The following is a 23,237-nucleotide window of genomic DNA, read 5'->3' on the forward strand; positions in this document are numbered from 1 at the left end:
AAGCTCGGTTATACAAAAAAAAAAGAATGTATTGCTGTTTCTCGAAAACAATAACAATGATGCCATAGACAGCTGGTCGTAACCCAATCAGAAGAAATGTAGCCTGCGTTGGGGAGCTTTACTACATTATGAAGTTCTATCTGGACTACAGAGGAGCTGAAGTGAGCTCCAGACTAATGGTGCAGAGGCTTTTATTGTGAGTCAGCTTTTACTTTTCATTATGGTTAAGCCTACAGAAAGATGATCAGAGCAGCACTAAAATATTAATGGATCATAATGGTATCTCGTTACATATGTGGGTGAACTACATTGTATTTCATGGGTCTTCGGCTGAAATGCAACATCTGTCACATGTGTAACATCTGTATCACTAGTCTACGCAGTATGGGAACCTATGCAGTGGGAGTTCCCTAAGCAAAGGCCACATGTTCGAGAAAGAGCTTCACTTCTATTTTGTATATTTTTTCCTTATTTGCTGGTCAGAGGAATCTATAATCTGCAGAGCTGCCTGATGAGAAGTGAATTAAATTGATCGCCATGCTGACCGCAGCTCATTGAGTTGAGAGTTAGTTATTGATCCCTCATCTGGAGAGTCATTCTGCTCACCTGAAAAGAACCTTTCCTGTAGAGCCTCGGTCCAGGTGAACTGACCCGTGCAACATCATTTCAATGTTTGTTGTCAATAACAGAGATTTTAATACAAGTACTTTGAATCAAGAGGGCAATGAAAACAAAATATCATTTCCACAAAATGACTTCCATCCATGTGGGGTAAAGCTGCTGTTTTGACCTGAGAAACAACTACGATCAGTCACACCGCACACCAAATGAATGCTGCTGCATAAGGTCGAGGTGATTTCCAATGAGAATTCTCCATAGTAATTTCCCCACCAAAAATGTCATTTGTTGTTTGGCCTTTATGTTGACTGAGGGCCTCGTACGGTACAATTACGAGGTCTCTCTCAATCCCGCTTGCCCATGATCACCCAAGGACACCTGGGACTGACTCAAACAAGCTGCCCCCCAGCTGTGAAGAACATAATTGCTTTTTTCAACAGAAGGGCTTTAACCCCCAAACACTCGATGGATCTGAATGTCCTTCCGGGTAACGTCAAAGTCATCTGTGTCCCTATCCCTCATGGCGAGAAGAGCCAATGACTTAAGGCGTTATCTGCCCCCTCGGTCACATAACACTCTGTGTGGCTTGTATGGCAGGTTTTATGTACTCAGTTCTCTGAACTGTGGTGTCTTTTATTTCTTATGTTGGTGCTTTGCCTTTACATGCCAACATATATTTGCATCCTTGTGTGTGTGTGTGTGTGTGTGTGTGTGTGTGTGTGTGTGTGTGTGTCGTTATGTCTAGATACGTGTCATCGCTGTCACCCTTCATGTCTCCACTGAGTGTCATATGAGTGATGAACTTCGGCAGGGACGTGATCCGGCAGACCAGTTGTTATACATATGTGATCGAGGATGAGGATCCAACACTGCCAAGACTAAATGTATTCGAGGTGAGGCTGTCACCAAATTGTGTACATTTCTTCATTTTGCCACAAGAAAGTAATCTTAGATGTAGGTTATCTCCTCTTCAAGCATTTTATAATAGGAGGAGTGTTTATGTAAGACTGCATTAGTAATCCCAACCCTGTGTAACCTGAAAGAAAGGCATTGTGAAGAGCTGAATAGAGGCTGAATGGCAACTCAAATGTCGTGTAACAATGTACACACAACAGTACACAAACTGCCCTTAAGATTGAACAAATGGACATGTCATATTTGAATTACTGCGGCGGAAACAAGACACCGATAGCTGTTAATGCCTATTAGCATTAATGACATGAGTTATCTCTATCACGTAATCTCTGATGAAATCAGACACAGACTAATGGGAAAGTTCACATGGATTACAGGCTCTTTTCATATCTTCACACTCCCTTTATATTGCATCCTACATTACTGTGTAGCTGGCAGAGAAGGGTGACCTGGCTCTCCTGGCGAACATGGTCAGGAAGAGCCCGGAGGTCTTGAGCGAGAAAGATGAATGTGGGGCCACTCCCCTTCATCACGCCGCCGCAGGAGACCACGTCAACCTCATCCAATTCATCACCAATGTCATAGACTCACAGGGTAAGCATGCCTCCATCATCTATCATAAGTTGCTCTCCAGCAAAGGTGAAGTATGTTTATTGTGAATCACAATTTACTGAAATGTACATTCCAGAGTATTGTTTTTAAGTTGACTGTATTTACATGCAGCCTTATGTCTTTACATGTGTGTGTGTATGTGGGGGTGTGGTTGGGGTATATTTACATGTGCTCTCGCAGACCTGAACAGCTGTGATGAGCAAGGCAATGTGCCGCTACACTGGGCAGTGGAGAAAAACATGGCAGGGAGCTGCCAGGCTCTTCTGGACCTGGGGGTCAACCCCAACATCCTCAACAAGGCCCTCATGTCCCCTCTGCACCTGGCCGTCTGCCTCGGACACAACAACCTGGTGGAGGTGAGAAGGCCGAACGTGCTGAAGATATTTGACTTGGTGACTTGGTGTGTAACAATAAACCCAGTGCAAAAGTATGAAGACATTCTGTAAGATCAAAAAACACAACATAATAGAAAAGAAAATACATATTAGAATATGTAAAAAAAAAAAAAAAAAGTTTGGAAAGTGTACAGGCATATGCAGCCGTATGTCAAATGTAAAAGGTCGCTAATAGGTTGTGTGGAGGAAATCTTTTTCATTTTTCTCTCAATGGAATGATGAAAAAGTTATAAATAAATACTTTTTTTATTAAATAAGATAAGATGCACCACCCCTTCACGCCCAAATAATTGACCTACATTCCCTAAAGGAGAGGACAGAATTACTCTTTTAAACTAAGCTTTGGTTGCTTGGATAAACCCAGTATGCCAACAGGAAGTACATTTGTTTCATCATGGAGAACACCAACAGCACGTTCACCTGGCCGCCGTCTGGCAAGCGATACAGGAATTTTCTCTGCTGTACTGAGCAGCTTCTTTCCTTCAGGCTGCAAATCTCCTCAACTCCACCAAATCCTCTCCAACTAAAAAATGTCCATGTTTTTGTTTTGTCCTTCTGAAGGGACTACAACTGCATTTCGTTCATCCCGACGTGATACATCCCAATTTCATACAAGGACATGAAGACATTTTGATAATATAAATATGCTCGGCTTAAAAAAGGGATAGTAGACAATCATATCATCCCACTATGTCTTTCAAATCTCAAGGATGTTTTAGTTAAAGCAGAGCTGCAATCTGAAGTCAACTGTTTATATATCCGACAAAACCTGACAAAACCGTCAACCTCGGTCATCCCCAACTGGCTGCAGTACACAAGCTGACACAGTATGGTGGAGGATAAACAACTCAGGAGTACTCAAGGATATACCTGAAGACATAAACAGGATGGTGCTCACGGGTATGTTTTTACCTCTGCCCCCCCTGCAGCTGCTGCTGTCCAACAATGCTACAGATGCTAATCTTCAGGGAGACCTTGGGAACACCCCGTTGATACTTGCCTGCTCCCTCAATAACTTTGAGGCTCTCAAAATATTGGTATGTACGAGAGCGATGCATTCAGACTAATGTCTTCCAGTAAAGAATAACTTTCCATCTGCACAGAAGAGATAAAAAGCTTTTCTTTATGCTGACTGCCAGCCCTCTGCAGCTTTGTCTCTGACAAAGAATTGTCCCTTGTTTGTCTTCTTCTCCGTCCATTCTCCTATCCGTCAAAGATAAAGCAAGGCAAAGCGCGGCTCTGCCAACAGAACAAGCTCGGCCATTTCCCCGTGCACGCAGCTGCCTTCGCAGGTGCAAAGAAAGCCATAGAAGTGATCCTGAAGTCCGGTATGACAAAAAGATTGATCTCTCATCAAAAATTGAAACTGCTGACAGTAAGGAAAAGGGTTTTTACAAGGCCAAACCGCACATTAAACTGAGAGATAAGAAGAGAGTTTACCTCAGCCCCTGGAGACATTTAGCAGAATGAGCTGCTTTGTACACAAGCCAGATGCCACGGTGTGTTTATTCACAGTGGGAGGTCTGCTTGGCATATATTGTGTTGTTGAAGAAAGATTTAGTCAGAGCAAAAAAATGCCCAGCATGGAAATTAATGGGTTTTGTCATTCTTGTGCTGTTTAGGAATGTACACTCAGAGCACAACATGAATAAAAACTACTTACAACTTCCTCCCACTAAAAAACGTTGATTCTGGCAGGAGTGAAGTCTGGCCACCAAGTTGAAAGCCACATCAACTATTTAGACAAGTCCAACAGCAGTCCCCTCCATCTGGCTGTGCGTGGCGGGAATATTGATACCATTCGTTTCTGCATCGCTTCTGGAGCCAAAATTGACCAGCAACAGGTAAAACAAACAAAAAAACATGTAAATCTCTCTACGTTGCATAAATCTGCGGTTGTTCAGAGCCCTTTCTGTTCCATTAATTGCTTGCCGCCACTGTCTTTTCACACAACTCTGCATCACATGGTCATATAGATGCAAAAACTTGCAGATTACAAATATTGCGTTCCATCTGTCAACTGCAAGCGTTGTCCGATTTCCATTGTGTTGTAATCCAGATCTCATTTGGCTACACCTGTGAAGCATTTCTGGCAGAGCCTCGCTGCACTGTCAGAGCATGTCAGTCGCAACGTGCCCATCTGGGAGTGATCGGTCTGTCTCGCTCCGGGGTAGTAGCCAGAGCACCACCGGAATAGGGAGTACAGTAATAGCTCCGGGTGGATAAATTGATATAAATTACCTCCAGTCTGAGTGGAGTGATCACTGGCCTCCTCTTGCCAGTCCTGGTTATCTCATTAAAGGCTTGTGTTACAGCCGCTAGTGTCCAGCCAGTGAGTCTGAGAGATTCTTTCCAAATGTAACACTGAGGATGTGTACAATGTGTATGTGTGCAAGTGTCCAGATCATTTCTGTGTGTGTGTTTTCATGTTCTGCTTTGTCTAACTCAGTATGCCATGGTGTCTCTCTGTGGAGCAGACATCATTCCCTTGGCTGAGCGTATGAATATATTAATTATATTTATTCATATTTCATCGCTCATAATAAAATTATGTTTAACACTCTGCAGAATGACAAGTCCACGCCGCTTCATTTGGCCTGCACGCAGGGAGCGACTGAGGTAGTCAAACTGATGTTGTCCTCCTTCGACCAAGTGGAAGATGTCATCAACCTAACTGATGGGGCGTTTCAGACCCCTCTGCACAGGTGGGCCTACATTTGGACGTGTTTGCACCATTTTACTTTATAATAATCTTGTTTGTGGATTTCTTCCGCTGGTCTTTATTGTTGAGATTTGAGCTTTTCATTAGGACTCAAAGGAATAGTTTGACAGGTAACTCTGCTTATGTGTTCTGGTGGCGATACAAGAAGGTGGTATGTGTGGGACAATTTTTTGTACAGAGACTTGTCATTATTGTAGTATTGCTGGGCACTCAATATAAATGACATTGGGTTAATTTTGCACATAATTCCCCGTAAAAAACACAAATTGACACTTATGCTTTTTATTTAGGTAAAGATTAAACATGCAATATATAACGGGTTAATTAGTGAGCTTTAAGGCGATGGTAGCTGGGGTTTGTTACTTTTGGACAGAGCCAGGCTCATCTTTTCCCCTTATTTCCACTTTTTCAGCTAAACTAAACTAATCTGATGCTAGCTGTGCTATGTTCATAAATACTGTACTTAAATACTATACTTGTTCATTTATAAATATACATTGTTTCAATTAAACTATTCATAGTTTGTGCACTTCTGTGTTTATGCAGATGTTTAATATCTCTGGTTACTAGCCCAACGGCTTGGTCGCGCTGTCTACCGATTATTAACTGGGCTGCATATTGTCAACACGATAACACAGATGAAAAAGAGAAACAGCGATAGGAAACTATTGGGTGTGGCTGAGAGACTAATGAGCTTTAATTCGGAGCATTAACAATGATTTGTGTACATAATAAAGATATGCTTCCTACATTGATTTGATTTAAAAAGCTATGTGTGTTGACAGACTGCAGCGTAGCTGATTAAGACCCGATAAAAAGACAAAGGGGGCATATTGAGTATACTGTAAAATATCACTCGAAATCCAGGAATTATTTATTAAAGTTCTTCATCTAAGTGAGCCATTAATATCCAAATATGGTTGTTATATTATGCTTGATCTAGATTGTCCTTAATTCACTTCTGACAGGATTGTTGAAACCTTGACTCACAAAGCCACGTGATGTGATTCACAACAACTGTGTTTACTTTTCCAGGGCTACAATATTTGACCACGCAGAGCTGGCAGAGTACCTAATTTCTTTGGTAAATAAGGCACGCACAAACACACACGAGAACACACCCGACAGCTGTTACCCACAGGACACTCCCGAAATCAATATCAGGGACTGTGTTATCAATCTTTTAGCATAAAGACAGAAACATTGCACTTTGTTTCCAGCTGCTGAGAGCTGTCTTCGCTGCTTCTTTGATTCCACTTAGCGATTAGGACATTCTGCCGTGATACTAAATTTGCAATGTTAAACACACCTCTTGACTTCATGAACGTTACAGGTGCTACCCGTTGCTTTCAGACCATCTGTCACCATCTGCTGCTCTTCAGAGACAGTTTTAATAGAAACGTGTCGCTAGGAAAAAGGGGTCAAAGTTTATTTCCTGTCAACTTGTTGTGTAAGCAAACACTGGCTGCAACAGGTGATAACATCCACACGCAGCAGGTGCACTTATTAAATCTTGAAATGGTCTGCAGAGATTGGCATCACTTGGCACCGAACACCAGCTAATTGCTTCGATTCTTGGCTTGTTTAGTTTTAATTTGTTGGAAAGTGTAACAAATCAGGTCCTGACAGCGATGACTCTTCTTTCTTTTCTTTTTGTGTATTTAAAAAGTCATCTCATATTTAAATTTATTTTGAAAATACAATGTTGTTTCTTTTCTCTTGTGTATGAGCTGAGATTAAAATTGTATAATTTATTTGCCTCAACAGGATGTATTTATATCCGTAATTTAGAGCTCGTGCCCTGGAGGCTGTTTCTATGACGACCAAGCTTTAATTAGCACTAGATAGCGGACTAATAAAGCTAATATTAGCTGCTTGAGTCGCCTGAATACACTTTTTAGTTTCCAACAAACTTTAACTCATTCTGACATGAGAATTCTGGGATTTCTCAATGAAGTCAACTTCAGCGATAAGAATAGCTGGTGGTGCACTCCTCTGCTTCGGTGGTGGCACTATGGGGGCAACATGGCAAGTCTTACTTATGAGCAGACAAACACAATGTTTAATCAATTCTTAACCATGCCTATTTTGTATTTTCCTTATGCCTGGCTATGGCTGCTGAGTTTAAAACTCTTCTAAATCAATATCGAAAATGTATCTAATGTCCATTCCATGTAATTATCCATAAACCTGTGCATGTGTCATACTACACCTTTCATGTTACATTTGATGTGACATTATGAGAAAATTAGGGAGATTTAAAAAAAAAAAAGAAAGCACCTTCCTCCTGGTTTGCGCAGTAAAACAACGCACAAGCATACAAACTCTCCTCTGGTTGAACAAACATGCAATGTATACTTTAATATAGAAGCTACTTTTTTCCTGTTGTCTCATTTGTTACCAGAGTTAGATCTCATTTGTAATTGTGGCAACATGTGTTAAATGTAATATTCTAATTAATGTGGTAATTATAAGGTTTTAGTACATTTTCTTCTTAGGGTGCAGACCTTGACAGGATTGATTGTAAAGAAAAATCTCCCTTGCTGCTGGCTACGAGCTGTGGATCATGGAGAACTGTGGCTTTGCTCCTGTCAAAAGGTGAGCTACTGCACTGCACTTTAACCCCCAGCAGTAATCATATCATTTGTGAAATGCCTGATGATGCAGGTGCACTCACATGCACATGTTTATGTCTTTTAGGGGCAAATGTAAACGTGAAAGACAGATGTGGTTGCAATTTCCTTCACCTGGCTATTCTCCAGCCCAAGGGTCTGAAAAACCTCCCAGAAGAAGTACTGCAGGTCAGATAATGAAGCCTGTTTGTGACTCATCAAATGCACGGCATGCTGCTCGGACAACGATATCATTAAGACTGGAATTTGATTATTATAATGCCCTTAATCAATTTGCCTTGAGCATGCATTCAAGGCCGCTGATGAAGTTCATTATGCTCTAACTAAGCCAGATGATCCTTTAAAACATTGTAAGCTTTACTTAAGGCTATAATGATGCTCTCAAAATGAGCCACAGAGGAAGGCTTATTCACACTTTATAGTAGTTCACAGAAGATGTATGAATGGGGTCCCTCTGCATCTGTGTTTAAATATTATCACACTGGACTATTTTTATACTCACACTCATATGATTTCAGTACATGTGTGATCCGTCATGACGGCCGCAGCTTACTAAGTATTCTGCGTTATTGCTTTGCTTAATACACGTATTGTTACACCTTATAATGCGTGACAGTATCAATGTGTTTATAATGTGTCTAACTTTAGCTCGGCAGTGTCAAGGCGCTGCTGAGCAGTGAGGATCACGAAGGCTGCACCCCGCTCCACTACGCTTGCAGACTGGGTAGCCACGACTCAGTGAAGAACATGGTGGGCCTCTCGGGGCAGGTCGGCCTCGCTTGCAAGTCGAAGGACAAGAAGTCTGTCCTGCACTTTGCTGCTCAGTGAGTTCGATTGAGCCCCGAGGGCATGACTTCCCATTCCATTGAACTAAACAAAACGCATTTGACATGATTTTCACTCAAAGTCGCTCCAAGTTTGCAAATTTGATCAAAGAAGTGCCAGAAATTTCATTGCAGCTGACCTTGGCAAGTGTGAGATGCGGTGCACAATATTATTATTTTTATATTGTGTGTATCAAGTTAATGTAAAGTTACAGCATTCAATTCCTGGAAAACTGTGCACTCTGGAGCAATTATTTTCTACACAACAGAGAGCGTTATTATTAGGAAGGAAAGGTCGCTACACATCTTTGTTGTCTGACAGTCATTCCAGTAGTTCCTCTGTACCAAGTGGTATGTATTGATCAATGATACCACAACAGTGTAAAAAATTCATCAAACATGGATCTTAAGAGGACTGTGACTTAGGATCTTCCTCAGGCCAAGACTTTTATCTCTGTAATTGAACAACAGTAGTCAGATGAAAAATGAACACGGTGTCTCCCCACTGCTTAGTTGTTTTAATCGTGTTAGCAGTTTATGCGCTCAAAAGCCTTCCAATTATTAATTACATACTTAATACTCAGTGACCATAAAGTGACTGTCACAAGAATAGATTTCAATTAGAGAAGCATGCCGGAAAAAAATGTCACCAATAGTGGGAAATGAGTGGACATTCAACATTATTGTTATAGATTTTTCTATCATGTACATCTATTTCATTAGAGCCGGAGGACAAATAAAGGCCATGCTATGATATCATACTTTACCTCTTATAGACACCTCATTCGCTTTCCCCAGCGGTCCTCCTGCACCGACACTGCTGACCTTCTTAAAAGGATCGGATACAAGGAAAGATCATTGCAATATGTCACTTCTGTTTATGTCCCGTTGGCTATTTGCAGCACCCTTAGTCATGAACACTCCCCGACTCTCTCTCACTTATATTTTATCTACAGGTTCATGTCCTGTAACAGCCATCTTAAGTGTCTTTGAGCAAGATAGTCACACTTGCCAACATGAACTATGCTGTAACTGCCCTGGACCCTTTGGCTCTACTGTGCTTCGGGCCTTGCACCAAAAGCATTTCAATTTAAGAGATCAATGGAAAAAGAGATGCTTCTGCTCATCCCTCTCTTCTTCTCAGGTATGGGCGCATCAATACATGTCAGCGATTATTGGAGACGATCACAGACTCTCGTCTGCTAAATGAAGGTGACGAGCGAGGCCTGACACCGCTGCATTTGGCTTCGAAGGAGGGGCACGCCAAGGTGGTGCAGCTCCTGCTGCGCAAAGGAGCTCTCTTTCACTGGTAAACATACACAAACTTACATAAACTGCACATGCAAAAGTCCAGCAACACTTGGAGTATAAAGAGTAAGTCTGTTGTCATTAATTGTGTTGAATCTACTCCAGAGATGTATCTACCCCACAGTCCGCAGAAATAGGTGAAGCAGTGTCAGAAATCCCTCCTCTGCTTCTTGCTTACAGTGATTACAAGGGCTGGAGTTGTCTGCACCACGCTGCGTCTGAAGGATACACACACACTATGGAGATTCTCCTGTCGACCAATCCCAAGTTACTGGATAAAATAGATGAGGATGGGGTATGAATCACTATAAATCCAAAAGGTTTATCATTATCCAAATCTGTAATATGTTTGCCTTTTTATTTGTGATGACATTTTTGAGGCTGGAAGGCTTTTTTTTTCAATTTGTAAATAGTTTGATATTTGATAGTACTATATACGTCCAAGATCAGAGATCAATGATAAATGCAGAGTCCTGTCTCCTGTTATGTCCTGATGTACCAGAACTCTGCACTCCACATCGCAGCAAGACAGGGACATGTGGCCGCTGTCTCGCTCCTGCTGTCTCGCGGAGCAGCGCTCACCTTGAACAAGAATGACACTTCCTTCCTCCACGAAGCGCTACAAAATGGGAAAAAAGATGTGGTTAATGCTGTAATTGACAATGAGAGGTATGTTATGAATACAAATAGCTGTTAAATTACATTAGGCTCAAACAACAATACTGCAGGTGCTTTGTCATTCAATTCTGGGTGTATATAGTGTGGGTGTACTACCACTTGGTGAAGCCAAAGAGCACAATTATTCTAAACAGGTTGTAGTGACCTTGAAGCTGCAGTTAGTAAGTTTTCTAAAAAATAACTTCTTGTTATAATATTTGCTCTGTGACGTGTCAATCACTGCTCGTGAATTAGGTCACTCAATAGCCTTTTTGTCGCCTCAAATGCTTTCAGAAACATATTTTAGTGTAGGCAACTGTTTAGCTGAAAAATGTAAAAGTTTGCTCCGGTCGGTGGGCAGTACCTGGTTTTCAGCAAAGACAAAGAGGCCGAGTCACAAACGTTCTCCTTTTACAGCTAAACAGTTTACACAAAAGAAACGTTGAGATTAATTTGTGTTTCTCTTCCTCCAGATTTCCTCAGGCTTTGAGACTGTTCAAACCTGGCTCTTCCCATAAAAGTCCCATCCTTGAAATGATAGAAATTTTGCCCGAGACCTTCAAGGTTTGCTGTTGAGAAAGACAAGAAAATTCTCATAACTTGTTTCTTTCTGCAGTTTCTATCGGTTCAAGTTTTTTGTAAGAACGTGTAAAACCCTGAGCTACTCACTGTGTTTTTCTACTTTCTTCAATAGCACCTATTGGACCGCTGTGTGATAGAATCTGATGATGATCACAACAGTCCAGACTATCATGTAATACACCTACGAAACACAGAATATAAACACCACTGCAGTCTATATTGTATGAAGCATAAACTAGGCACAACAAATTAATCAATTAATTCTATGTTTTAGATTGAATACAATTTCTTATGGCTCCAAGCTCCCCTGGCAGAAAGGATGATGCTTAAGAACTTTGTGAACGTTAAGCCACTAGCTGCACTCAACGTAAGCAACTTTTATTTTTTACTCATGAATAATTTTGGTGCAGCAGAATGCAAATACTCTACTCCCCCATGATTAATAAGAAATAAAGCTCACTTGTAACATATCAATGAGGCTCTGTATTCACAGCTTCACATTTTGCACATTAGGCTCCTAACAGGGTCAGCTAGCTCTTCCATATGACTCTATGGTCTTCATCAAACTTTTGTAAGGTTTCCTCAGATTTTCATTGCTTTTGCTAAAGAGCATACCGCTGCCGTCATGGTCACCGGGGGGAGAGGCATAAGGGTGGCAGGCAAGCAGGACAACAACAAATCTGGTTTGGATGCTAAAAGTCAACTTAAAGAAAGGCGAGGTCAGTCATTCTGCTCGACGCCACCGAGGGTTCAGGTGGGAAAAAACTGTAAGGTCAGGTTGCCGTTCTCCTGTTGACAACCGTGAGTTAGATATACGCGTGTTGAGACATCTTATCACGCATTGTTGTCATGGACTGTATTTGCAATTGACAGTTAGCAGTGGAAGTATCAGGTCACAGCTTATGGATGAGGCCAAGTCCACTCATCATTTACTAATTGCCATGTGCAGCTGGTGATTTTGAGTTCTGATAAGACAAAGTTGTGAGCAATGGACCTACCACAGACTTCATAGTGCTCATCGGGATGTTACTTCATACTTGGATATTGTGATGGCTTTCGCAGATGAACCTAAATGCAGACTCAGGAGTAGAAGAATGTTGAAGAACTTTATTGAAGCAAAAGCTGAGGGAAGCAAACATTGACTCGGGAGGCTGGAGCGAGGCGGATAAGTGGAATGGAGGGAAAGGTGTGAATTGCTGGAGATGGCTGTTGGAAGCTGGGTGAAAGCAGGCGGGTTAGCAGGCAGGTTGAAGAAGATGGTCCTGGATCACAAGAGAACAAAGTTAGACCGGGATTTAATCCGAGGAACACAAAATTATCAAGAGGCGTTTACCACCACTGTACCTGACTGAATGACCACGATCTGAGAGGCGGAAGAACCAGGTTAGTTAAACTGCAGTGATTAACTTGATTGGAGGCAGCTGTTTGCAATCAGCAGGTAACTGAGGGAGCAGGTGAAGGAGGGCACACAGACACAGAGCGCAGCTGCCCTCACAAACTACTTTCTGTCGCATGCAGCATTCAATTTGACATTTTGTTCATGTACCGCTGTAAAGAGGAGTGTGGGTCAGAATAGCCGGAAAAGCATGTTGGCTTGTTGACTGCAAAATACAACCACTTATCGTACATAATGCAATTTTTGTTCGGTCGTGATCACACAACAACCACCACTTGTCATTTTAGAACACACTTGCATTGTTTGTATTATTGTAGGATTTATTACTTCACCACTTATGGTCTCATATACCACCGAATGTTGGAAACACTTTATATCAGCTGACACCATCCTCCATGATGCCTGTGATTCCATAAGATGCACATACTTTAAAATGGTTTATGCTGTAGCCATCAGGCTGTTCTTGTAGAAAATGTGCCATTAACAGCAAGCTGTTACTCTTTCTGCAGGCGATGGTGCAGTACAACCGCATTGAACTCCTCAACCACCCTGTCTGCAAGAAGTACCTTGCAATGAAGTGGTGCGTATACGTATGAGAGACATTTCTCGGTCCATGTTGCAACTTTACAGACCACATAAAAAAGAATCCTTCTGAATGCAACGAATACAAATGCGTGCTTTACTTTGAATGTTCTTCTTTTAGCGTTAAAACCGTCTTTGTTTTAATTCTACAGGTCAGCGTATGGGATCATGGCTCATGTGCTGAACATGTTCATGTACCTGTTGGGCCTGCTGCCCCTCACATACCTGATTGTCAATCTGAGGCCCTCTCTGAACACCAGCAACATCACGAGCGAGCACATTATCACCATGGTGCCAGTATCTTTCTTTAAGGTACTATTGACACTTATAATCAGTATTACAGAAGATGAAGCTCTCTTTTAGCATATGTGTAGTAATGTTCCAACCCCGCCAAGCTTTGTTATGATGATGCAATCTTTCTCAGGAAAATATATATCAATTTCCTTCATTTTTACAGCAAAATGCCACCTTGTCCTCCTGCATGGTAATCATCTTGGTTATGAACATCTACTATGTAGCAAAGGAACTGGTGCAGATATCACAACAGGTAATGCTAAGCAAGTGTCATTACCTCACATGAAGCGTGCGCTCATAAATCTGCTCAGCGCCAGGTCTGTGCTGACACATTAGCAATCAGGTGTGATGGATGAGCAGGGTCACTGAATCACCACTGTCAGGGTGTCACCTCCACACTTTACTACCGTCATTCTGATCATAACTAGCAGAAACACTTCCACATCACATCAGGTGTTTAGGAATGTAAAATGTTGTTTGCAGGATTGTTTGAAGAGACCAACACATTGTTGTCCTTTTTAGGGGACAGGAAAGGTGGACTTTAGGGGGAGATAGAACATCAACAATACATGTCACATAGAAGTGGCATGCACCATCTGAAAGCTGGGAAGCAGAAGATTCATTGTGTTTTTCTTTTCTCATCACTAAAAGCGCTGGAAATACTTCCAGGACTATTCCAACCAGAGTGACTGGACGTGCGCAATCCTCTCTCTTCTATTCATCATTCCCACCATCCTCAATGTAGATAGTTCTTTACAGTGGCAAGCAGGGGCTCTGGCAGTTTTAAACTCCTGGATTGGATTTCTTTTCTATCTCCAGAGGTACTGTTCGCTCTAACGTCATAGCGCCGCTTCAACATAATGTCTTTTTTAACGAGATATGGAGGCCACTAACTGTTTTGATCTCCTGTTTCACCAGGTTTGAGGGAATTGGCATCTATGTTGTGATGTTTTGGGAGATCATGAGGACCCTGGTCCGCATTGTGATACTGTTCGTGTACCTGTTGTTAGCATTCGGTTTGGCGTTTCATGCTCTGATGCTAAACCAGGTAGGAGGAGAAATCTATAACCAAAATGTTTTTAACATTTATTTTTCTGTTACTTTACCTCAGCTCTGCTTCATGCTTTAAACCTGAGTGCAAGCCATTGGTTGACGCTCAAACAAGGAACACCAAAGGCGTCATCCTTTTGAAGTGAACTATGCAAAGCTAAGCTAACTATTCACCGTACAGACAAGAGAATGGTATCAATTTAGCAAATACACATATTTTCCAAAATGTTACGATTCCTGTAAACCAATGTTGACGTTAGAATACATGGCAACACAATCATCCTTTGTTGATAATAAACATCCAAAGTAAATACAAACGGTAATTAGGATGACAAAGAATCTTGGTCTGGACCAATGAGTTTGAGAGACTGACCAAAGGACTAAATAAATAACTGATAACACCATCTGCAGGCCTCGCTGTAACGGGTTAAACACATTTGTTGGACATGTTTGGTCGACAGCACATCACTTTGTAATTTACTGCGTGTTTGTGACATACTCTTGAAGTAATGTGCTGCATTTGAGTCTGCTCTGAGTATGATTGCTTGCAATCCTTCCCACTGACATTGAACAGAAGGAAGACCTTTTATAAAAAAAATAAATGCGGCTTTGGAGCATTTGGACATCTGCCCCAGCTAATGCATGTTTTATAATAGATTATTCAACACCTCTTTTGAAAAGATGCTACAGTATTAAACTGTATTTAACTAAAAAGCTGGTATTATTTGCTTACCTTTAGAAAGAGTTCGACAGCATGCCGCTCTCTGTGATGCAAACCTTTGTGATGATGGTTGGGGAGCTGAACTACCAAACTAACTTCCTGGACGCATATCTGAAACATGAACTTCCTTTTGGCCTCCTAACTTACTTTGTTTTTGTGGCATTTGTTATGCTCATGCCCATACTGCTGGTCAACCTGATGGTAAGTAGGCTCTGGTGGCCTGTTTGGTCCATTTTCATTTACTCCTTACAGACATCTATCTCTCACAAAAAAATGAAATTGAATTGCAGAACAAATGATCTGCTTCTTATTAGTCTTTGGTTGTGTTGTAGATTGGTCTAGCTGTTGGAGACATTGCTGAAGTACAAAGGAATGCAGCCCTAAAAAGAATTGGCATGCAGGTAAGAATTGAGCACATTTGTTCCTCAAAGTTTTTTTTGTTTTTTTTTATGTATGTTGCCTTTATAAAACATCAGAGTTCATTTGAATCCTGTGTGTCTATTCAATTCAGTTCATTAACTATACCCCCAAATCACAAATTACAAATTGTGTTTGTGCTTGCTCAGTCTGCCATGACTTGATGGACAATTAACTACACACAAGCACAGTATATGATGCTGGATTGAGTTCAGATATCTACTTATATTTCAAAACCATCTAGTGAAACTTTATTTTTAAAAGTTACCAATGTGGCAGAATGTACGTAAGAATATAAGTAATGATATTTGTTTAGCCTAAGTGTGTAAACTTTAGGTCGAACAGAGCTAGTCAATGAGAGGTTCTTTTCTTAAAATTGCACATCCGACTGAGAATCTGAATTTCTGACCCCAGATTGAGCTGCACACCTCTCTGGAAGACAAGCTGCCCTATTGGTTCATGAAACGAGTCGACAAGCTCTCTCTTGTCGTGTACCCTAATCGCTGCGGCTCCAGGGTATGTGCAATCTGTCTGAATCTGATACTGTCCAACACAGTGATTGGTCATTGTAACCAACGTCAAATCTCTTTCTTAAACTTTTCCACTTGTTAGCAGAACTTTTTTAGGCAGTTCTTATTAGGTGAGGATGAACAAAATGATGCCTGGAATCGACTGCAGGTCCAACCAAAGAGCTGCACTGCGGTAGAGAATGAGCTCAAAAAGCAGAAGGCCAGGTAAAGCGCTAAAGGTTACCAAAGGGTAACCTTGATGCCACCAAAAGGAATGCAACAATTATGATATATCAACAATATTTGATGCATGAGCAGCCCCTAGTGGTTACATAAAAAATAAAGCCTGTCACCAGATCATATGTAATTCACTGTCTAAATTTGTATAATACTCACCAGGAGCCGCTCGGCAGTATTGCCTGATTATTAATCCATTCAAGTTTAAATGAAAACTATCTCTGAGCCACACTGATGCTTTTGTCCTTAGGATGAAAGAGATGTCATGCTCTCTGGAGAAGCAGCACAACCTCCTGAAGCTGATCATCCAGAAGATGGAGATCACCTCAGAGGCCGACGAGTATGATGGCCCGGTTAACGTCAGAGGCAATGCGTGGCCTAACTTAATCCAGGCGAGGCCCAGAGGACATGGCACGTCTCGGTGGGTCCCACTGATGAAGGCCCTCGAGTCCAAAAGCAAGTAAAGAGGATGGGACCATCAAAATGTCTTATTATAATCAACAACTATAAGATTTTACGTAGTTACTTATCACGACATTATAAAAGTATAGGATAAAATGATATATTGTGTGACTATTGTAACAGTTAATTTAATTAAGGGCTTTAAAGTTGAGTTGCCTTAACTATTATGGGATTTGATACTTAATAGTTTTTCTAAGGAATTGTTGTAGATGTTTTTATTGAAGTCTGAAAGTTTTACTCGTGACCCACTGATGAACAAATGTATGAAGTAATTCTGTGGTATGTATTCAGTGTTGTCATATTTCTATTATGCACAAAGTGTAGCTGCTTTTGAAATGTTGTATTGTGTCTTCATGTGCAAGGAATGCTAAACGTAGTTCAGTAAAAGTTCTCACTTTAAAAGTTAAATTGAGGTCACTTCTCATGTGTGGATAAATTTCTGTTGTACGTTAATCTCAATAAAGATGTCTACTTGTTTCCTTATTGCAGGAAAGTATCCCTACTGGTATGTTTGATTAATGCACAACACATTTATGGGAGAAAAAAAACATAACAGTGGTTAATGGATTATTGCCTCTGATTTGTGCACTGCCTTCTGCACTAGTGCCAGACACACACACACACACACACACGCACACACACACAAACACACAGCCCAGCTTTAGGCCTCAGTGGCGATTACGGGGATCATAGCAGGTTGGGAGAGAAACAGAGAGAGACCTCTGACATCATGAGCTTGCACCTGTCCCTCTGCTTCTCCAGCTCAGGGGCCTGATAGAGGTCACGACCCCTGAGAGTCTTTGCTGATGGACAAATGTTAGTTCCCCCTTCAAGTCAAGTTTGAAGTAATATTTATTGCTGTTAGCCCTGAATACAATTATTCCCAGGGCAAATACAATAACCACGGAACCATCAATTACACTGATGTTTTCTGCTTTTACTTGAGCAACGACATCTACAGAATGACTAATGAGCCCAATTGTTTTATCTCAACCTGCTCCGCGCTGATAGTGAATGACGCAGCGGCTTGAGACAAATGTCACATTGGCCAATACCTTATTGTGTTATGTATACACAAAAAAAAGATGACAGCTTATGAGTGAGCAGTAAATCCAACAGCAGATTCCCTTAGTTTGCACTTTCAAGTTTGTCATTCGGGCCGTTCACCTCGCTGACGGACAAAGTGACAGGATGAGATGGCAGCTCGCCTGAAGCTCTGACGGACTCAGCAGCACATAAGGAAGTTAATATCTCAGCCTCTTGACACAAACAAGGATAGGCCCAGCTGATGTCAGGTCTTCTTGTGAAAACTTCTTTTAGAAATTCGGGATTGTGTTAAGCATGGGAATGTGTCCTTGGATTAGGGGGCATTCCTGATCTGTGAAATAGGGAAATTGGATCAGTGGAACACCGCAGAACACTTTAAAATCACATTGACTTTTCATTTTGACACTTAAAAAATGAATTAGAACATCATTACGAACAAGTATGAAACGTTTTAAAAAGACTTAATGTATTAGTGGTTTAATGAAGTGAGATTGGAGCCAGCATGTTGGAAATATTTCTCCACATCACTTAGGGAACAGTACAGCATTCTGCCCAGAGCAGAGTGCAGTAGTTTCTTTCCCCTCCTGATCCTGGCATGGCTAAATGTCAAAATCAAGCATGCATCTCAGCTGCAGTTAGGTTATTCTTGGCAGAGTCTTGCTATTGTCAGAAAAAAAAAAATCTAAATTTCACACATATAATGTTGAGTAAGAGTTTACAGAGATCTGGGATTTTCTGGGAATATTAGTGAGAGTAAAGGGGGCTTCCTGTAAGTACGGTATGGATACAGCACTTTCAATTTAATCAAAGAAATCCTGCTCCCACTTTTCCAAACACCTTCCACTTTACTCCAAAGCATGACTTGCATTTTTTGAACATAGTGAATAATGTTCTTGCTGCTTTAGAAGTTTGCAAATCCAAAGACTGCAACAGATAAAGTGCCTGAAGGGTTGAGTTGAGTACAAAATAAACACTTCTTACTCAGAATCCTTTTTGCAGTCTTGTCGCTTCAGAGGCCCAAAGCCATCTCAGTCTTTTCCTTTTCAACAGTGTTAGCGCTGATCTTAAAAGATGGATGCGCTCGCTCTCAGAAAGGTTTGGAGGACATAAAACAAAGGCAGAAAAGGCCAAGAATAACACGTTTGGGATACTCTGGGAATGAAGATGGTGGCTCCTCGCCTCTGCCACACCCTCGTCATGCCAACGCTCCAGATGTCATGGGAACCGATAACAGCTGGTGCTGGTGCACGCAGGCTGCGTGTGAAAGGTTGCCCCAGCTGCAGAAACCTAATCCCTCTGTGAAACCAGCAAAGGATTAGACACTTTTGATAAGGTCCTCAAGACATTTCTATTACCGAAACACATCTGTGGAACCGACCGAGTTGGGGAACGTTTACTTTATATGTGCATTTCCAAATGTTGCAAAGAGTTGTGTGTATTATTATCAGGAATGTTGTGTTTTTCCTGTATTAAAAACATATTAGATGTATGTCTGTGTGGTGAAATCAATCCTTAGACACCCCCAGAGTCCCTTTGCCATGTCATTCCATCTCTCAGTAGATTTACCAATAATTAGCAATTAATTGAGAGGGTTTGATGTTATTGTCAGGCTGCAGATGAGCTACTTGTGTTTTTGACAATATTCATGTGGATACACAGTTGTGGTCTAACTGAGGTCATATTGTCTTGGAGGAAAAGGGGAGGAGAAATATTCAAAAAAAACTGTAGAGATGCCAAGTCCAAGACACTTAAATTAGAGGGCTACCAAAGCAAGGAGGCATGTTTCAGTTTGAGAGAGATCTGAAAGTTTCAGACTTGACCTCCAGCATGTTGCATTGTGACCGAATGGGAATTTAAGTGGTGATTCATTTTTTTCTTCTATTTTTTTTTTGACTTCCAACCTCGTGTCGTTTACAAAAAATCTGAGAATTTACATTTTCAGTAACTGCTGTCCCTGAAGTGCACTCGTGTGACAGGTGGAGCGGCCATGTCCACTGGCTCTGCTGCAAGTGATGCTGAGGACTATGAGACATGCCACAGAAGGACAGAGAGGAGCGCACGGAAGCTTTCCTGCTACAACCCCGACCGGTACTCGGATGAGGAGTTGGAGGATGACGGCATGGTGGAGGGAAGGACCAAGCACGAGCCCAAACTCTCCAGGGCGCAGCAGAAGGAAGCGCGGCAGTCGCAGAGAAACGCGGCCAACGCCAGGGAGAGGTCGCGGATGAGAGTGCTGAGCAAAGCGTTCTCAAGACTGAAAACCAGCCTGCCCTGGGTCCCAGCGGACACCAAACTATCCAAATTGGACACGCTTCGACTCGCCTCGAACTACATCTCCCACCTGAGACAGATCCTGCAGGACGACCGATTCGAGAACAGCTTTGTGCACCCAGTGAACCTGGTACGAAGCTGTTGGGATGTTTTCATTGAAGTGAACTGTCTCAGTGTGTGTGACCTACTTTAAAAAAAAAAAAAAGATTAAAACTTCTGTATTAGCGTTAACATTTTGATAGAGAACACCAATATGATGGATGTGTGTCTTTGGTGCTAAACCTGTTGTCTTTTGCTTTAACAGACCTGGCCATTTATGATGACGGGCCGATCTGAGGACAGCCAAGACATCTCACCCACTGTGAGGCTGTGTGGAGCAACAGCATAGGACTCCATCCTTCAAACACCAGCTCTGCTTCTTCTGACCATGTAAAACCATCCGGTCCATCTTTGGGAGGCTGTCAGTGGCCCAGTCTCCCCCTGGATGTCCTAAGCAATGACTTTGAACTCAAATCCAACTCAAGCTTTAATACACTGTTAAGTAGTTTCTTGTTTGCATGCTAGTTGATGTTTTTGAGTGAAAGTCACCTCTTAACTCAAAATGCTGTCCTTTACTTTGACCTGACCACATTGCAATCAGGGAGCTAACTTGTACAGCAGGATTGGTTTACATTATGTCTACGGTATTTATTGCATTTGTGATATGATTGGCCTTTTTATATATTTTCATTTCAGATTTAGAAAAACGTATAATTGCTGTCTTCTGTCCTTGTGTTACATTAAATCAAACACCAGTCTTAGTCCCTCATAAATTTCATTTTTTTTCTCTCTATTGAAACAGAGCTCAATATGTCATGTGACTAAAAAATGCACAGTAAGCAAATCCAAGAATCTTGTTTAAATAAAAAGTCTGTAGCAGATGAATCTAGTGGTGGCTGCAGAACACTCATAAATTGTAAGTATAGATAAAACATTATGTTTTTTATGATGATGTTTGTCATTTATGCATTTTGGAAGGAAGACCATTTTTATATTCAATCAGGAAACTGTGTGGTTTGGTTTTAACCCATAAAACACTTACATCAACTAGAATTATCCCAAAACAGTCAATATAGGTGATACTGAATCTCATTTTTACAAATCTTATATGCATTTTTCTTTCTTAAAAAATGCGTAGAATTATGAGTGTTGAATATGCAAATCTCTGATATAAAAAGTATGACTCCAACAAAATTGTGTTTTTGTTTATTTAGATCAGATTTAACAAATCTACATTTGGATCACATCTCTTATCTGAGAGATCTTGTCATCAGACGCAACGCCATCATTCATATTTCAGTCTAAACAAAAAACTTCACAAGGCATTGGTCAAAAGTTCAGGAAGAAGCATAAGTTTAACAGTGATCTCTTGAGTCCCTTTATTCAGTTAAACCCCAAAATGAGGTGAGTACAGATGGATAGAGATCCAGGCCCCGGGTGGATGGGTGAAGGGGAGGGGGTGATGGCACAGACTGAGAAAGTGCTTGAGATGAAGAAAGAGACGCAGAGAGTAGAAAGAGGAAGAGTTTTCATCAGGTCTGGGTAAAGACGCAGCTGTTGTCGTGTTGGTGAGTTTCCCAGAACTCTGAACTGCTCTCCTGGGAGAAAGCGGCACTCTGCTGGACCCGAGCAGCTAATGAGCTGCCTTCTCACACTCAGCCGGCCTCAAGTCTTGCCACGTCATCTTCAAACGAGGCACAGAGGGAAAGCAACTTGTGCATTTTGACTGCACTGAAAATGAGGTGCCATTCATCAAAACATGTCAACAAAATGATGTTTGGGCTGTCTTGTGCCTCATCCACGGCTCTCACTTCTCTAAGAGTGAAGCTCCTGTATTTCACAAATAAAACAAACAGAAAGTGTGTGCTAGAATACTCCAACGCTGGCTGGCTGGAGCAGCAAAGACGCTACTGTTAAGATGAAAATGGGTTGCTGTGATAGGTCTCGTTGAAGCTCATCCAGGTTGTAATGTTACATGAGTTATATGAGCTAAGATGAAAATGGGTTGCTGCAGTAGGTCTCGTTGAAGCTCATCCAGGTTGTAATGTTACATGAGTGACATCTAGTGGGGAGGATTGTGAACAGCAAACCCTTAGTACTAACGTACAGCTAAGCACAAAAGGCAACAACACTGTGGTCAGTTAACTTCTACTAATGTTGAAATCAGTTTCCTGATTGGACATCAAATACAGCCCTTAAAAGGAGAGTTTAAGTGAACTATCTATCTATATATATCTATATATATATATATATATATATAGATCTATATAGATATATATATATATCTATATATATATATATATCTCTATATATATAGAGATATATATATCTCTATATAGATATATTTATATATCTATATAGATATATATATATATTTATATATCTATATATATATCTATATATATATCTATATATATATAGATAGATATATTTATATATCTATATAGATATATATCTATATATATATTTATATATCTATATATATATATATATATATAGATATATTTATATCTATATATATATATATCTATATAGATATATATCTATATATATAGATATATATAGATATATATCTATATATATAGATATATATAGATATAGATATATGACAGTTGCTTTGTGATTTATAGGCTTAACAGATTGTAATACTTTCATTGTCCTTTTTTGCCATACAAAGTTTGCAAATTAATTCAATTGACTCTGTTTCCGATTTCTCTTTGAGTTTTCTTGATGCTATGCAGCAATCTGATCGTTCCGAATTATGTAAAGATACTAACACTTATTACGAGAAGCTTTCCAAATCAAGGAGAGCTACATTATCAACGTATGGAATAACCTCACATCATTAGCAGAATTTGTAATTATTACAAGAAAAAAAAAAGTTTTCTGGGTCAACTAGAAAACAAGGTGGTACGTAGTATGAGATGCTAATCAAGGGTCATTTTT

At 40.8% G+C, this 23,237-nt stretch overlaps 2 protein-coding genes across 2 annotated transcripts; both read left to right on the plus strand.

Annotated features, from left to right (window-relative positions):
• The first annotated feature begins 1,415 nt into the window (after positions 1–1,415).
• Positions 1,416–17,016, plus strand: trpa1b (transient receptor potential cation channel, subfamily A, member 1b). Its single transcript, XM_068582036.1, has 27 exons — positions 1,416–1,511; positions 1,965–2,127; positions 2,326–2,501; positions 3,470–3,577; positions 3,757–3,868; positions 4,239–4,384; positions 5,109–5,245; positions 6,298–6,346; positions 7,761–7,860; positions 7,963–8,063; positions 8,544–8,719; positions 9,864–10,028; positions 10,208–10,322; positions 10,530–10,696; positions 11,158–11,248; positions 11,379–11,438; positions 11,541–11,633; positions 13,172–13,242; positions 13,397–13,556; positions 13,702–13,791; positions 14,190–14,359; positions 14,457–14,586; positions 15,328–15,510; positions 15,642–15,710; positions 16,141–16,242; positions 16,342–16,460; positions 16,723–17,016. The coding sequence occupies exons 1-27, from the start codon at positions 1,416–1,418 to the stop codon at positions 16,934–16,936; spliced, it is 3,363 nt and encodes a 1,120-aa protein (XP_068438137.1). The 3' UTR covers positions 16,937–17,016.
• Positions 17,017–19,968: 2,952 nt separating this feature from the next.
• On the plus strand, positions 19,969–20,695 carry LOC137788986 (musculin). The gene is made up of 2 exons (XM_068582204.1): positions 19,969–20,382; positions 20,557–20,695. The coding sequence occupies exons 1-2, from the start codon at positions 19,969–19,971 to the stop codon at positions 20,638–20,640; spliced, it is 498 nt and encodes a 165-aa protein (XP_068438305.1). The 3' UTR covers positions 20,641–20,695.
• The last annotated feature ends 2,542 nt before the right edge of the window (positions 20,696–23,237 follow it).

Source organism: Clinocottus analis, unplaced genomic scaffold (genome assembly GCF_023055335.1).
Source record: "Clinocottus analis isolate CAN_PGR_092001 unplaced genomic scaffold, fCliAna1.0.p SCAF_18, whole genome shotgun sequence".
NCBI classification, from domain to species: domain Eukaryota; kingdom Metazoa; phylum Chordata; class Actinopteri; order Perciformes; family Cottidae; genus Clinocottus; species Clinocottus analis.